The 16714-nt window shown below is 46.9% G+C and overlaps 1 protein-coding gene across 2 annotated transcripts; it reads right to left on the reverse strand.

Annotated features, from left to right (window-relative positions):
* Positions 1–678: 678 nt before the first annotated feature.
* On the reverse strand, positions 679–15423 carry LOC311145313 (116 kDa U5 small nuclear ribonucleoprotein component). 2 transcript variants are annotated; one of them, XM_084181547.1, is made up of 26 exons: positions 15292–15423; positions 14707–14834; positions 14410–14572; positions 14218–14296; positions 14040–14115; positions 13861–13926; positions 13669–13704; positions 13476–13566; positions 13254–13336; positions 12875–13041; positions 12498–12622; positions 12250–12313; positions 12057–12147; positions 8384–8519; positions 7188–7315; positions 6546–6739; positions 5719–6073; positions 5480–5562; positions 5078–5164; positions 4549–4675; positions 3900–3987; positions 3693–3811; positions 3191–3285; positions 2838–2991; positions 1496–1603; positions 679–1363 (listed from the first exon to the last, which is right to left on the reverse strand). In XM_084181547.1, exons 2-26 carry the CDS (start codon positions 14806–14808, stop codon positions 1268–1270), a joined length of 2913 nt encoding a protein of 970 aa, XP_084037673.1. In that variant the 5' UTR covers positions 14809–14834; positions 15292–15423; the 3' UTR covers positions 679–1267. The 2 variants fall into 2 exon arrangements, with proteins under 2 accessions (XP_084037673.1, XP_084037672.1); XM_084181546.1 differs by having other exon boundaries at positions 14707–14819; positions 15292–15420.
* Positions 15424–16714: the final 1291 nt, after the last annotated feature.

Consider the following 16714-nt stretch of genomic DNA (forward strand, 5'->3'; position numbering starts at 1 on the left):
GCTTTGGGAATCATTGACGTCATACTTACTCTAACATTTATCATCAGGGCACCAAGGCAGAGGCTCAGTTAGGAATAAAACCATCAGTCTGTCCATTTGTTTTACCTTCTTTCTCCATGGTCAATTCCTCTTTCCCCCACCATGCTACCTTTCCCTGTGGCTCTTTCTCAATTCATCGTTCCTCATCTCCTTCTCAAAAACCCATTGAAGAAGGACCTAGGGGTTGGACCTTGGACCTTCTCCTCCAATACAGCTGAGGAGGAGACAAGGAGATAGAACGTGAGGGATCACAGAAAGACTAATTAAAGATAGAGGCTTTGCGCTCCATCACAGGGCAGCACACTTGTGGTGCATGTGACCCTGGTCTCGCCATCTTCCGTGCCTGCCTCTCCCCATCCAGAGGCCTGTCCATCAGTCACAGCCCACACAGCACCCCAAACAGACATGCCAATCACTCACACGGACGCCTGTGCTCCAACATGGCGCTCCGCACTGTACACACCCACTTCTGCTGGACTCCTTCCCCATATACATACAGTGCAATAACACATCAAGATTATGACGTATATACAGTAACGTCAGAAAAGGACCCTTAATGTGAACCAAACTAAACACCTGGAAGGAAGTGAAGAATAGAAAGTTACCTCGGTTGGTTATGGATCCAAATAAAACAGATTTCACAGGTAGATTCGTTTTTATTCAAAACAGGCTTACACCAGACGCAAGACATCCAATTTCATAATAAAAAAACAATCAAGCCTGCTTTCAAGTCATCTTACATCTACAAAACATTTGGGAATTTATACATGTAAAAAAATAAACAAGACATTGATGAGACGGGAAACACCTCAGCAGTATTATTAATTGTGCTGATGACGAGGTGTCAGATGTTGCTATCCCACATCACGCCAACCCCTACAACTGTAGATTATATCATAATAAAAGTCCCTCCCTAGAAGGAGAGCATGGGTGGGCAAAGTCTTAACAGGAGATCGCAGGGTCTGTTGGGTTCCATATCAATGCTTCGTTGATGAACTTAAGTCATTGATGATGGTAAGTGACCTCACCTGGTTAACAAAGTCTACATAACTCACCAACATAAAGGCAGGAAACAAAACTGGCAGACCCTGCTTCCCTCTGCGACAACGTTCACCCACCTCAGTGGGGTTTTGAGTCCCATACAGTGTGGTGTGGTGTGGTGATGTTGGTTGTGGTGCTGGTGGAGGAGGGTAGTACTTGGGTCATTGTCTCCCCTTCTCCTGACACCTCACATGGGGTAGTTGAGCACCACGTCCTGCTTGGCCAGCTCCAACAACATAGGGTCGTCGAAGAACTTGCTGATGCTCACATCCTCACTCAGACCCTGCATGGAAACAAGGGACAGTCAGTCACATTGTCGTGATGCTTTTTGGCCTGACCCTGCGCAACAGTGCATACTTAATAAAGCACACCTTCCCTCACAGACATGGTGAGGGGGGTGGGGCAGCATACGTACCTTGCGCCGGCGGGTCTTGATCATGAACTCTCTGGCCAGGTGAGGGGCAGGCTGGGGCTCCAGCGGCCTGATAACAATGCTCTTGTCCAGGGGGTCGCCAGGCACAATCTAGGAGGAGAGGAGAGTAGAAACAGGGGTCACGAGAGGGTTGAAAAGAAAAAGACGAAGGTCAGATTGAGAAATTCCACATCTAGTCTACAGCTTCACATTATCATACACACACTGACATCTAGACATACAGAAGCAGAAACCTGAGCAGAGACTTCTAATAATAAAGTCACCACCACAGTCCTTAAACCTTTCACCACTCAAATACGTGATTTATTCTCTACTAGTCAGCCGGCGTTCTCCATGTTACCGAGTCAGGGGGATGTCTGTGCCCTACAGCCAGCCAAAACTAACACGGCAGCGCCTTCTCACTTCACTCCGTCTCTGACGCGCTCTTCATCACTGCAACGCTAGCACATCTAGTTCTGAGTAGAATGGCGTTTTAAAATGATTACTTAAACCTATCATCTTCACTGGCACCTCAATCCCGCTTTCATGGGTACATGTCACATGACTGTTGGAGGGAGAGCAAGGAGGGAGGGAGGGGCTGAATCTCTTGGCCACAAATCAGGCGAGGGGCTATTTTGTGACCAACTCTGCAATCCCTCACTCCTTCCTCCATATGGGGCTGCGTTCCAATCCCAAATGGCACCCTATTCCCTATTTAGCCCTATGGGTCCTGGTCAATATTAGTGCACTAGCCTATATAGGGAATAGGATGCCATTTGGGCCACTTCCTAGGACTGTGCCATAACAAAACCCCAGGCCTGCGGGGGGAAAGATTGAATGGGAGGAAAATCAATGGAGCGTCTGCAGCCCAATCAACAGATGGAGCAGGGCCGCTAAATGGTGTCACACGACACGGTGGTTCTCCACACCACACTGGGAGGGAGTGATGATCACGCTACTGAGAGGGAGAGGAATAGCCTGCGTTTCAGTTTACAGAAGAGGAGAGACTGGAAGCAGGCTGGGGCAAATGAGGGCGAGGGGAGCAATTTAATTTTGCTTGATACAGCCAAAGAGAAGGAGAGAGACACACACAACACAGGGTGAAAGACAGAGACAACTGTAGTGTACACAATAGCTGCTGACTCAACACCCTCCTAGTCAGCATCAAAACCAATTTACTCAGTGGCAGGCATGAGCACGAGGTTCGTGACTCTGTCATCTCATTGTGTCCGAGTGTGTGTGCATGTGTATGTTAACACAGCTGGTGGGCATAAAGAAAGAGGGCACACATGTCTGTGTGTGTGTGTGTGTGTGTGCGCACGTGTGTCTGTCCGTGTGATCCTACCTGCCAGTGGTGGAAGACGGACAGGGAGAAAGCCTGTCCCTGTGTGTGTGTTCTCAGGTCAGTCTCGAAGCCAAACGAGTCGATGGCTGGGATGAAGGCCTTGATGGTATAGAGGGGAGACCCGGGGATGGGGGCGTCCTGGGTCACATGACCTCTGTAGCACAATACAAAACACAGCAGATAGAATTGTAACAAATAAAATAACAAAAACCACCACATCTGAGCAATCAGCACAATATTTCACATTCAACTTTCCAGGTGAAGGTTTAAAAATGTCAGTCAAGAAGTTATGGGTGGGGTAATTGGGATGGTACAGAGTAGACTGATAGTTATTTAGTGGTTTGTGGGCTCACCTCCGTCTGGCCAGTACGGTGTACACAGCAGACACACAGTCAGCTGGGGCCTGGACCTCTACGAAGTAATAGGGCTCCATCAACCTGGGGGTGGCCTGGGAGGGACAGGAGCGGGACAATAATTGGGACAGCCATCAGGAGAACCAGAGAGTGGGAGGGGGCAGGAGGGAGAGCCAGTGGCAGAGAAGATAGAGGTCAGGGGAGGAAAGAACTGTGGAGAAAGTCAGAGAGAAGAGAAGCTGAGAGGCGGGCAATGACGGAGGGATGCAAGGAACCAAAAAAAGAGAAAAGAAACCCTTGAAAGAGGGACACTATCACACGTCAATACAACAAAAAGAACAAGTCAGAAGAAACCAGCACTTTAATCAAGGTAATGGAACTCAGGAGAAAAACTCAGGAGGAAAAGGATAGGAAACAAGAGATGGAGCTAGAGTTAATGAAAGAGATGGAAGAAAGGAAAGGGAGAGGGAGGGAGGTAGAGAGAGAGGAGGGAGCATCTCACCATGAGGAAGGCAGAGTACACCACTCTCCTGGCTGTGGGGATGACCTGTCCTCCTCCTCTGTGTAGAGGCTCCTGTGCTATGACCGCATCCAGAATCTTAAACTTCACGTTTCTGATAGCTAGGGAGGGGATATATAGCTGTTAGGTGATTAGGTGTGTGTGTGTGTGTGTGTGTGTGAGTGAGAGATAGAGTGGTAAGACACTTACGTTCGTCACACAGGGGCCCCTCCCTGGTGCCCCACTGGAAGCCCTGGACGATGCTGTCCTTAACTGAGCCCAGCAGAGCCTTGTCCACCTACACACAACAACACGCCGTCAACTTACTGGAGACATATCACCCATGCAAAGCTACACACGTCTGTATATAAATGGACACAAAATTGCCTTCATTACACCCTACAGTGTGATTCAGTGTCATAACAATCAAAGATCAATATGGAGAGATTGATTGTTCTCATTGAGCATACATTTTCTTGACTTCCAGGTGGCATAACACTAACACAAGACAGAGGTTGTTGCGCCCAATGACCGGGCACTGCTGTCCGTGCCATTCAATGGGTCAATGTCACCATGATCACGCCGGTGTCAACAGAGGGCCAACACTCGTCCAGAACACTCGTCCAGAAATCACTCCAACACGCACTGACAGTCTGTTTACAGTTAGGCCTAGAGACAGGCAGGCTGACCCACAAAGCAGCCCAGTCTGACCCCAGAGCCTCACCTCAGAGCCTGGCCTGGCCAACCTACCCCAGCCTGACCCAAAGACCACCAGCCATCCACACCCCATCTCCCCTAGCCCATCCCTACCCAACTCTCCACATCCCAACCCAGCCTGACCCCAGAGCCCTGGTCTCACCTCAGAAGGCAGGGTGTCATCTACCAGGATGTTAGGCCCGGTGGTATCGGGCCCAAAAGCCCAGATAGACCTGGCAGCCAGCAGATCCCAGTCATACTTGGTCTGGAAAAACTCTCCTAGCTTCTTCCTGGAACCAGAGATTAAACAACAGGAAGGATTAGTGAGTGGTGTCCGTGGGGATGAGGGGGGGGTGACAGGAAGAGGAACAGAGGGGACAGAGTTTGTTTAATGGGTTGTCAAGTTAAAGTGTGTCACTGCCTTGGCACTGTGGCTCACGTTGGCAATGCCAGGCCCAGATGGGTTCACAGATGAGCAGCATACAGCGGGCCTGACACTGTCCACTTCCAAAACACACACACACAGGGCTACAGCTGTGGATAGGAGGATAGGCCTCAAGGTATGGTCAAGACAGGTGTTCTGTGATGGCTGGTGTCTGTTTGGGTTGAGACACTGATATGTGGACAGCTAGAAGGATACAGCAGGTGAACTCTTTGTATGAATAGGAGGTGTGCAGGTGTGTGTCCCGTACCTGTTCCATGTGATCTGCACCACCTCGTTCTCTATGTCCTCAGCCAGGCCCTTCTCCAGAGGCTCGGCAATCATGGTGATCTTATTCCTGTCAATCAAAACACACAACCGCCAGTCAAACAGACACAGCACTCCGTCTCCCATCCAGCTGGTCTAGACCCAGCACGCTAATATCACACCTCAACATGAAACAGAATGCGTCCCATATGGTACCCTATTCCCTATATAGTGCACTACTTCTGGCCAGAGCCTTATGAGGGCTGGTCAAAACCCTCTGGCCACTGGTCAAAAGTAGTGCACTATAAAAGGAAATAGGGTGCTATTTGGGATTCACACACTAGTCGTTTAGTGTACTGTAGGCTAGTTCAATGGTGACCCATGGGAGATAATGGTGGACGCTTACTTCTTGTTTGGCGTCTCGGCAAAGCACTTGAGAGACGATGTCTCCACTACTGTCTCACAGAAAGTCACCACGGGGTCAGCCACCTGGGAGAAAGAGGAAAGGGAGACTCAGTACTGAAAAAACTAATCAAGGAATAACACTAGACAAAGGGTATTTTGTTCAAGATGTTACAATTATAATACAGGAAGATGAGTTTGTTCCAATTGGGTGAAGGGACATGTGAGAGAGTGAGAACTGACCTTGATGTCGATCTCAGAGTACATCTTCCGCAGGTCGTGCATGACACAGTCCAGGTAGAGTTCCCCAGTACCCAAGATAACATGTTCCCCTGACTCCTCCACCTTGGTGGTGAGGGAGGGGTAGCTCTTGTTGACCTTCCTCAGTCCGTCCAACATCTTGGGCAGCTCTGACGGGTTGACTGGCTCCACAGCGATCTTGATGACAGACGCCGTGTTGAACTTTAGCGGCCGGAAGATCTGGGCTTCCTCGTTCCCTCTGGGCTCGGTGATGGTGGCTGTCTTGACGATGGGCTGGTCACAGCCCTCAATGAGAACCCAGTTACCAGCAGGCACACGGTTCACCTCTATCTGGTACCTGTGGTTTAGAACATGAAGGGGTTGGAGCTAGAACTGTTGGTGTAAAGGACCGACAACTTCTCATACTGAACACTTAGAGATGTCATATATTGACGTCTCAGGGGGAGTTGGGATAAGCAAAAAACACATTTCCAATTCACACGTGTATAATACACACTTGTACATGTGTGAAATAGGACAAATATAAGCACCCACCAAATTATTATAATAATAATATTGAGGACCAGAAACTAGAGAAGAAACCCAATAGGGGTGTTTGACTAATGAATACATAACCGACAACTTGTTATAATGAACATTCAGGCTTCACCCCAAATGGCACCCTATTGCCTATATAGTGCGTTACTTTTGACCAGGGCCCATAAAGCTCTGGTCCAAATTAGTGCACCATGTACGAAATAGAGTGCCATTTGGGACGCAGGCCAAATGATGTGTCCACGAGGTGGCATATTAACAATGATACCCATTACCTGGCGACGTTGATCCAGAGGCGTCCCACCGTGCAGACCTGTGAGTCCTCCTCGTCCTCCAGAGTGTAGTTCTCTCCCAGCACCTTGACTGGCTGGCCCGCCTGGATGGTACCGCTCAGCACTCGGCCAAACGCATGGAACTGCACCCCGTCCTCCGTACTGTACATCTTAGTGGTGTGGCACATCAGAGGACCCTGATGGGAGGAGGAGAGAAGAGGGGAAAGAGAACGAGCAATAAAGGAAGGATATAGGGAGAGAGGAAAGAGGGTAAAAGGAAATAGAAAAGGTTAATAACTACGTTTATCTAACAGAGCAGTGTGACAATTCAAAAGCAACTATTTGTTACATCTCAAGCCTCTCACTTCATTATTGGCTAGAGGATCTCTAAAGGGCATTTGGAATGTTTGTGATCAATGCCCTTCATTGTCCTGGCTTCTTCCATCTATAGTTTTTTTTTAATAACTCACTTCACTCCCAGTCAATTCCAATCACCCGCTTGCTTAATTGCGGTTCCAGTTGCAATGAGGCTATTGATTAACACTGGAAACAGATTCCACCTATTAGAAACCAGTCTTCTTCTAGCCTCTTCTCACCCCCAGCCCACATCCCCAGGGCTTGTGTTTCCCACTCTGTCACACTCACATCAGGGTCGCATTCTGCCATGGCCTCCCCCAGGTCTGAGTCCAGTCCTCCAGTGTAGCTGTGCTCTATCTTGTTCTTGGCGCCCCCCTGTGGTGAGGGGATGTGCTGCACGCACATGTCCACAAAGCCTGCAGGAAACATAACATTGTGCGCAATTACACCACTGATTATCCAAGGCTGTATGCAGCTACTAGTAGAAAGAGGAGGAAGGGAAGCGCTACTAAGGTACACAATAGTAAATGTTGGTAGACAGAAGGTGCTCTTTGGTCAAAGGGGTGAATTGGTCATCGAAAAGAAAGGAGGACCAAGGCACTCTTCATATAATTAATTTAAATGCCTTTATTAGTATGGCATGTTTAATAGAAACAATATATTTTTTTTAATACGACGCGTTTCGGCTGCATGGCCTTCGTCAGGGAGTACAAAGAAATAATACAATGTCCTCTTTTGAACAGTTTTTCCAATTAGCCCTAATTTGAAGAGGGAGTGGTTACAAAGTTGATTGGACACACCTAGTAAGCAATACTATAGACATTAAAAAGAGAAATACTGTAACTATGTTATCATACAAATACAACTCCAAATTAGAAGTATCAGAATACTTAGAAAGGTAGTTCTAACCTTTACATATGACAGGGAAAAGTGTCAAAAATAAGAAAGCAATATATTCCATAGTACACTAGAAACCAGCAAAACAATTTATTTACTTTGTCATTTAGCAGACGCTCTTATCCAGAGCGACTTACAGGAGCAATTAGGGTTAAGTGCCTTGCTCAAGGGCACATCGACCGATTTTTCACCTAGTCGGCTCGGGGATTAGAACCAGCGACCTTTCGGTTACTGGCACAACGCTCTTACCCACTAAGCTACCTGCCGCCCTAACATGAACAACAGTCTAAACATAGCTGAGGGCAATTGAGCACAATGTCCACTAGATGACAGCAAATGGACCTATCACTATATGCAGATACACTGGCCAGAGAGGTAATAGCTTAACCACATACTGTACGTTTGCATACACGATGACTCACTGTAAGAGCCTATAATGAGAACACATACAATAGAATTAGGCAGAAGATAAACATGTCTCAACTGTAAATTACCTCTGTGAATAAGATTAAACATGAGATATAGTTATTGAGCCGTATATGAGGAGGCAGTAGAGGTTAGAGAGGAAACGAGGGTGGCGTACGTACCGGTGAACTCGCCAAAGAAGCGTTTACAGACCAGCCTGAGTAGAGGTCTGATGTTGAGCTTCAGCTCCTCTTTGACCAGATGGATCCCCAGCTCATCCAGCACCCGAGGCAGAGACGTGTCACAATCACCCACCACCTGGGAGAGAGAGAGAAGGGAGGGAGGGAGAGAGAGAGAGAGAGGGCATAAGTCATAGGTGTAGTGTAATGACGAGATGTGCTAGCGCTACTTATGGAATAAATCAAATCAAATCAAATTTTATTGGTCACATGCGCCGAATACAACAGGTGCAGTCATTACAGTGAAATGCTTACTTACAGCCCTTAACCAACAGTGCATTTATTTTAAACAAAAAAGTAAGAATAAAACAACAACAAAAAAGTGTTGAGAAAAAAAGAGCAGAAGTAAAATAAAGTGACAGTAGGGAGGCTATATATACAGGGGGATACCGTTGCATTGTCAATGTGCGGGGGCACCGGCTAGTTGAGGTAGTTGAGGTAATATGTACATGTGGGTAGAGTTAAAGTGACTATGCATAAATACTTAACAGAGTAGCAGCAGCGTAAAAAGGATGGGGTGGGGGGGCAGTGCAAATAGTCCGGGTAGCCATGATTAGCTGTTCAGGAGTCTTATGGCTTGGGGGTAGAAGCTGTTGAGAAGTCTTTTGGACCTAGACTTGGCACTCCGGTACCGCTTGCCGTGCGGTAGCAGAGAGAACAGTCTATGACTAGGGTGGCTGGAGTCTTTGACAATTTTGAGGGCCTTCCTCTGACACCGCCTGGTATAGAGGTCCTGGATGGCAGGGAGCTTTGCCCCAGTGATGTACTGGGCCGTACGCACTACCCTCTGTAGTGCCTTGCGGTCAGAGGCCAAGCAGTTGCCATACCAGGCGGTGATGCAACCAGTCAGGATGCTCTCGATGGTGCAGCTGTAGAATTTTTTGAGGATCTGAGGACCCATGCCAAATCTTTTTAGTCTCCTGAGGGGGAATAGGCTTTGTCGTGCCCTCTTCACGACTGTCTTGGTGTGTTTGGACCATGATAGTTCGTTGGTGATGTGGACACCAAGGAACTTGAAGCTCTCAACCTGTTCCACTACAGCCTCGTCGATGAGAATGGGGGCGTGCTCAGTCCTCTTTTTTTTCCTGTAGTCCACAATCATCTCCTTTGTCTTGGTCACATTGAGGGAGAGGTTGTTGTCCTGGCACCACACGGCCAGATCTCTGACCTCCTCCCTATAGGCTGTCTCATCGTTGTTGGTGATCAGGCCTACCACTGTTGTGTCGTCGGCAAACTTAATGATGGTGTTGGAGTCGTGCCTGGCCATGCAGTCATGGGTGAACAGAGAGTACAGGAGGGGACTAAGCACGCACCCCTGAGGGGCCCCCGTGTTGAGGATCAGTGTGGCAGATGTGTTGTTACCTACCCTTACCACCTGGGGGCGGCCCGTCAGGAAGTCCAGGATCCAGTTGCAGAGGGAGGTGTTTAGTCCCAGGATCCTTAGCTTAGTGATGAGCTTAGAGGGCACTATGGTGTTGAATGCTGAGCTGTAGTCAATGAATAGCATTCTCACGTAGGTGTTCCTCTTGTCCAGGTGGGAAAGGGCAGTGTGGAGTGCGATAGAGATTGCATCATCTGTGGATCTGTTGGGGCGGTATGCAAATTGGAGTGGGTCTAGGGTTTCTGGGATTATGCTGTTGATGTGAGCCATGACCAGTCTTTCAAAGCACTTCATGGCTACAGACGTCAGTGCTACGGGTCGGTAGTCATTTAGGCAGGTTATCTTAGAGTTCTTGGGCACGGGGACTATGGTGGTCTGCTTGAAACATGTTGGTATTACAGACTCAGTCAGGGACATGTTGAAAATGTCAGTGAAGACACTTGCCAGTTGGTCAGCACATGGTCGGAGTACACGTCCTGGTAATCCGTCTGGCCCTGCGGCCTTGTGAATGTTGACCTGCTTAAAAGTCTTACTCACATCGGCTACGGAGAGCGTGATCACATAGTCGTCCGGAACAGCTGGTGCTCTCATGCATGCTTCAGTGTTGCTTGCCTCGAAGCGAGCATAGAAGTGGTTTAGCTCGTCTGGTAGGCTTGTGTCACTGGGCAGCTCGCGGCTGTGCTTCCCTTTGTAGTCTGTAATAGTTTTCAAGCCCTGCCACATCCGACGAGCGTCAGAGCCAGTGTAGTATGATTCAATCTTAGACCTGTATTGACTCTTTGCCTGTTTGATGGTTCGTCGGAGGTCATAGCGGGATTTCTTATAAGCGTCTGGGTTAGAGTCCCGTTCCTTGAAAGCGGCAGCTCTACCCTTTAGCTCAGTGCGGATGTTTCCTGTAATCCATGGCTTTTGGTTGGGGTATGTACGTACGGTCACTGTGGGGACGACATCATCGATGCACTTATTGATGAAGCCAGTGACTGATGTGGTGTACTCCTCAATGCTGTCTGAAGAATCCCGGAACATGTTCCAGTCTGTGCTAGCAAAACAGTCCTGTAGCTTAGCATCTGCGTCATCTGACCACTTTTTTATTAGCCGAATCACTGGTGCTTCCTGCTTCAGTTTTTGCTTATAAGCAGGAATCAGGAGGATAGAGTTATGGTCAGATTTGCCAAATGGAGGGCGAGGGAGAGCTTTGTATGCGTCTCTGTGTGTGGAGTAAAGGTGGTCTAGAGTTTTTTCCCCTCTGGTTGCACATTTAACATGCTGGTAGAAATGAGGTAGAACGGATTTAAGTTTCCCTGCATTAAAGTCCCCGGCTACTAGGAGCGCTGCATCTGGATGAGCGTTTTCCTGTTGATTAATGGCCTTGTACAACTCATTCAGTGCAATCTTAATGCCAGCATTGGTTTGTGGTGGTAAATAGACAGCTATGAAAAATATAGATGAAAACTCTCTTGGTAAATAGTGTGGTCTACAGCTTATCATAAGATACTCTACCTCAGGCGAGCAAAACCTCGAGACTTCCTTAGTATTTGATTTTGTGCACCAGCTGTTGTTTACAAATATACAGAGACCGCCACCCCTCGTCTTACAGGAGTCTGCCGTTCTGTCCTGCCGATGTAGCGTATAGCCTGCTAGCTGAATGTTGTCATTGTTGTCGTTCAGCCACGACTCCGTGAAACATAAGATATTACAGTTTTTAATGTCCCGTTGGTAGGATAACCGTAATCTTAAATCGTCAATTTTATTCTCAAAAGATTGAACATTGGCTAATAGGATTGATGGGAGAGGCAGTTTACTCGTTCGCCGCCGGATCCTTACAAGGCACCCGGATCTCTTCTCTCCGGGTGGTCTTCTGGGTAAAGTCATGTAGTCCAAACAAGAAAATGTGATGGCATATCCCATAAAAGGCCGCAACAACACTTTTTAGTTCATGGTGCGCCTATTTGTTTCAAAAGCTGACGTGTTTCGATCTCGATCGGCCTTTCTCAAAGCTTCCCTTTTCTGACAAAGACCGATCGAGGTCGCAATGCGTCAGCTTTTAAATAAGAGCACCGTGAACTGAAAAAAAAACTGCTGCGGTCTTTTATGGGAGATGCAATCACCTTTTCCTTTTTTGGACTCAGGGATACTGTGTTTGAGGGAACAGACATGTCTACACAAAAGTGCTAATCTGTGCATGTAGCGTATAAGACTTGTTTTCTAGGAGATGATTGGTTAAAGGGGTCTTACCTGGGATAGGATCTTGTACAGAGGCTCCAGCACAAACTCCACAAAGCTACGCTGGGAGTTACTAGTGGGTGCTTTCTTAGTGAATTTGCGCCTGTGGAAAGAAGGCAAAACAGGGTTATTTCTGCATTACAGACAAAAAGTCTAAATGACCCTAAATGAAAAGTCTAAATGCTCCTAAATGAAAGCCACTTACGTTTTGGGGTTGAAGTAAATGTCTCCCCACAGCCTCTTGGCAAACTCTGTGTAGTTGATGTCACCTGCAACACCAGAGAGAAGGGTTAACGGTGTAATTTGTAACAGTTATTCGCAGGGTTAAAACGAGAACCTACCAGGTCTAGTCAAGTCAGAAATGTGTTTACAGTTAGACATATCAAGAGGTGTGGGAGAAAGTGACCAGTGTGTGGAACTGTGCTTGTTTTCTGGGGGGAGGGGTCGTCTCACCATAGGTGTCGGAGTAGATCTTGGCGAAGGAGCCCAGGGTGAAGCAGACACAGTACTGAGAGCTGGCGAAACACACGTTCCCCAGGAGAGGAGACACCACCAGGTTCTCATCTGTAGAGTAGGTGCTGAGGGAAAGGGGAGAGAGGAGCCACGGTCAATGACACACACTGGACACTACAACAGGCTACTCTCAATGCTAGAAGTTTTGTTTTCACATTCATGGTTTCACTCTGCAATGGAATCTTCTTTACAAATGCTCAGTGCTCTGCTTGCTACACGTAGTAATCTCATCTGAAATTATTCCGATATTTCCTTTCCTCCACACCCCTCAGTGTTAGCCCCTAGCCATGGTTATCAGGCTCTCCCCACGCCAGTACCTGAGCATGGCGTTGACCTCGTCCACTATGTGGCGCAGTTTGTAGTAGGCGTCTGTAGGGGGCAGCTTGAGCTCCACGATGAGGCGGTCCACCTTGTTGATGCAGATGGTGATGGCCAGACGCTCCTGGACTGCGTGCTTGATCAGACGCTCTGTGTTCAACATCACCTAAAGACACACAGCGGGGCAGAGGCCTGGGTTAGGGGAGGAATGGTACATTTGACTTTTTGGGGCCAAGCCACAGAGGTGGAAACACAAAAGCCTGAGTCTTTAGGCCAAACACTGAAGCAAAGTATGATAATGGAAGTGCGACACAAGATGCAGAGGTGAATGGGGATTTGAGCTAAAAATAAAAAAGTATTAAAAGTAAGTGGACTCACTCCTTCTGCTGCGTCGATGAAAAGTACGATGCCGTCGGAGAGTCGGATGCCTGCTGTCACCTCATCTGAAAAGTTCACGTGGCCTGCAGGGATGACAAAGGGTATGAGGTTCCGCTCTGCCTTTCTAAAGCAGCCAACCTAACATCACACAGTGAGGCAGTAAATTATATAAATCAACCACCCTTGATTACTCTTTTAATCTCCCCTACGTTTCCTGCATACCTGGTGTGTCCATGATGTTGAAGAGGAAGGATTTGCCTCTGGAGTCTGGAAGTACCATTGTGACGGGGGTGCTCTTGATACCAACCCCTCTCTGTGGAGGCACCCCATAGGAGTCAACACAATGCACTTATATGGGAGATACACAATTCTGCATCAACTTGTCATAGCTCTGAATACAATAACAACAACTTACCTCCTGCTCAGTGAAGAGGATATCTGTGTAACGGAGCTGAAGCACCAAAGAAAAACACAGTGAATTAATGGCTCATTTACAGTATACAAGAGAGTATTTCAGATTACAACTGGTTAGAGGATTTCTCCAAATTAGGATGAAAGGTGAGCAGCAAGTTTGGGGCAGTGTAGTCTAGCTGGAGAGTAAACTCACATCCATGTCGTCTCTCTTCCTGATCTCTGGGTGTGTCTGTTCAATCAGGCAGTCCACGAAACATGTCTGCAGACAAGAAACAAATTCATTAAATCACAATAAGGCAAATAGTCTAGCTACTAACAGCTATGATCTAGCCTGGTCTGTTACTAAAGCAGGTCAAATGCTGAGTGTTTGACCTTGCCGTGATGCAGGTGGCCACACAGAGTGACGTTACGGATCAGCTCTGGACTGTCCATCAGGTCAGCCAGGAACCTGCACAGAGGAGGAAAGGTTAAACATCAACCATTTGTGAGAATAGACAGAGAGACAGACAGACGCAGGTCTAGTTTACAACAGTGAAACTGGTGAACGTACTCCATGTCATAAACAGTGGAAGGCAGCTCCTGTTCCATCAGAGTGAACTGCTTGTTCCTTACAGGCTTGATGATGGGTTCTGATTGGGATGGAGAGAAAATGGGAATCAGTTTAATACTACCATTTCTGAATGAATGCATCCATGTGCTTGAGTGTGTATTATTGAAACTGTGTGTATGTGTAGTGTCTGACCTGTGAGGGGCTGTGCGTCCTCTTCCTGGACTAAAGTTTCCACCTCCGGCCCATACACTTCCTCTGCTGTAGGATAGTATTTCTTATCCTCGTGCAGAACTACCTCCATCCCTGGGACATCTTCATCAGCATCAGCCGGCTCATCATCATCATCCTCATCAGCCTTCACAGAGCAGAGAGGGACACAAGCATGTCATGAATTGACCAGACATTATAAACACCCCTACTTAATTTTGGTTAGGCTGTGTTGTAATGTGCATTAATGTCTATGCGGTCTGTTGATTTCAGTAAACAAACCTCATCCACATCTCTGTTGTCTGCCTCCAGATCGTCATCCTCGTCAGAGTCTAGTTCTGGACCAATGTAGTTCCCAAACTCGTCATACAGATCCGTCTCCATTGTGAAAGGGACTGAGTAAGGGGAAACTATAATGGATTAGCATTTTAATTGCATCACCCACCCGCACATGATTTAGTTTTCTGCAAAGAGTACCTTCTACAAACCAATGAATGTTGTCTACTCCAATTCTGCAATTAGTTAGCTGTGTTATTGATTCAGATGTTTATGTACAACGTTTCAGGTACATACACACAGGAACTGCACGTTAATGTTAGCTAGATACTGCACGCATTGGCAGGTAAATTGAGATAATAATGAAAAATAAACCCATCAAACTCACACCTCAAAAACAATGCTTCGCTTTGAAAAGGCCGAACATGTGCAACTTCATAAACAGATAGCTAATAGTTACAGTAATCTCTTAGCTAGCTAGTTAGCGGCTAAATGAATGACATCCAACGTCCAGGCTGCGTTGTGGTTGATGTTTCGCTTTTCTACCATAAAGTAGCTAGCTTGTTTTGGAGAGTATGTCAGCACACTTACCTTTATGTGCAAAATGAGCGGTAGTTTCAAATTTGTATCGCTATTTTCCTAGTTACTTTAACTATTCACAATGTTTTTCTCTCCTGTTTCCAACCCATGCACATGTAGGACCCCTCAATTCAAACGCACGTCGAGCGTAGGTGACGCGCAAATGTAGACTATCTTCATATTGCCTGATTGTATATTTTCGTTAAAGTACAAATGCATTAAAAATATATATATAAAAACAATGTATCGATGGTTATTTATTTTAGCAAATAATGTAATATTTACAGTCCACAAATATTTTATTTGCTAATATATTTGGAAGAAAATGTTAATGCGCGCGAAGTTTCTAGTCTAGGCGATATTTTTTTGTGCAGGCGCATATTTTACATAAGCAACAAGCGGATCTTTTTTTCTCTCAATTTATTTATCTCTTATTTTTGAAATTATAATTTCTTTTTTGAAATCGTTTTATTAGTTAATTACATATATTTTATTTTTCATCTCCAAGGATGTCAAGAACAAGATTGTAGACCTACACAAGGCTGGAATGGGCTACAAGACCATCGCAAAGCAGCTTGGTGAGAAGGTGACAAAAGTTGGTGTGATTATTTGCAAATGGAAGAAACACAAAATAACTGTCAATCTCCCTCGGCCTGGGGCTCCATGCAATATCTCACCTCGTGGAGTTGCAATGATCATGAGAATGGTGAGGAATCAGCCCAGAACTACACGGGAGGATCTTGTCAATGATCTCAAGGCAGCTGGGACCATAGTCACCAAGAAAAAAATTGGTAACACACTACGTCGTGAAGGACTGAAATCCTGCAGCGCCCGCAAGGTCTCCCTGCTCAAGAAAGCACATATACAGGCCCGTCTGAAGTTTGCCAATGAACATCTGAATGATTCAGAGGAGAACTGGGTGAAAGTGTTGTGGTCAGATGAGACCAAAATCGATATATTTGGCATCAACTCAACTCGCCGTGTTTGGAGGAGGAGGAATGATGCCTATGGGCGATGGACAGGGACGATGGACAGGGCCATGTACCGTCAAATCTTGGGTGAGAACCTCATTCCCTCAGCCAGGGCATTGAAAATGGGTCGTGCATGGGTATTCCAGCATGACAATGACCCAAAACACACGGCCAAGGCAACAAAGGAGTGGCTCAAGAAGAAGCACATTAAGGTCCTGGAGTGGCCTAGCCAGTCTCCAGACCTTAATCCCATAGAAAATCTGTGGAGGGAGCTGAAGGTTCGAGTTGCTTAACGTCAGCCTCGAAACCTTAATGACTTGGAGAAGATCTGCAAAGAGGAGTGGGACAAAATCCCTCCTGAGATGTGTGCAAACCTGGTGGCCAACTACAATAAACGTCTGACCTCTGTGATTGCCACCAAGGGTTTTGCCATCAAGTACTAAGTCATGTTTTGCAGAGGGGTC

The sequence above is a fragment of the Coregonus lavaretus genome, assembly GCF_964263955.1.
Source record: "Coregonus lavaretus genome assembly, chromosome: 2".
Lineage (NCBI taxonomy): Eukaryota > Metazoa > Chordata > Actinopteri > Salmoniformes > Salmonidae > Coregonus > Coregonus lavaretus.

Coding starts and splice junctions, on each gene's coding strand:
- LOC311145313 (XM_084181547.1), bottom strand. CDS start 14,808: ATGGAGACGGATCTGTATGACGAGTTTGGGAACTACATTGGTCCAGAA. Junction 8,520..12,056: donor TGTACAAGATCCTATCCCAG/GTAAGACCCCTT, acceptor TCTCTCTCCCAG/GTGGTGGGTGATTGTGACAC. Junction 3,286..3,692: donor TGTACTCTGCCTTCCTCATG/GTGAGATGCTCC, acceptor TGTCCCTCCCAG/GCCACCCCCAGGTTGATGGA.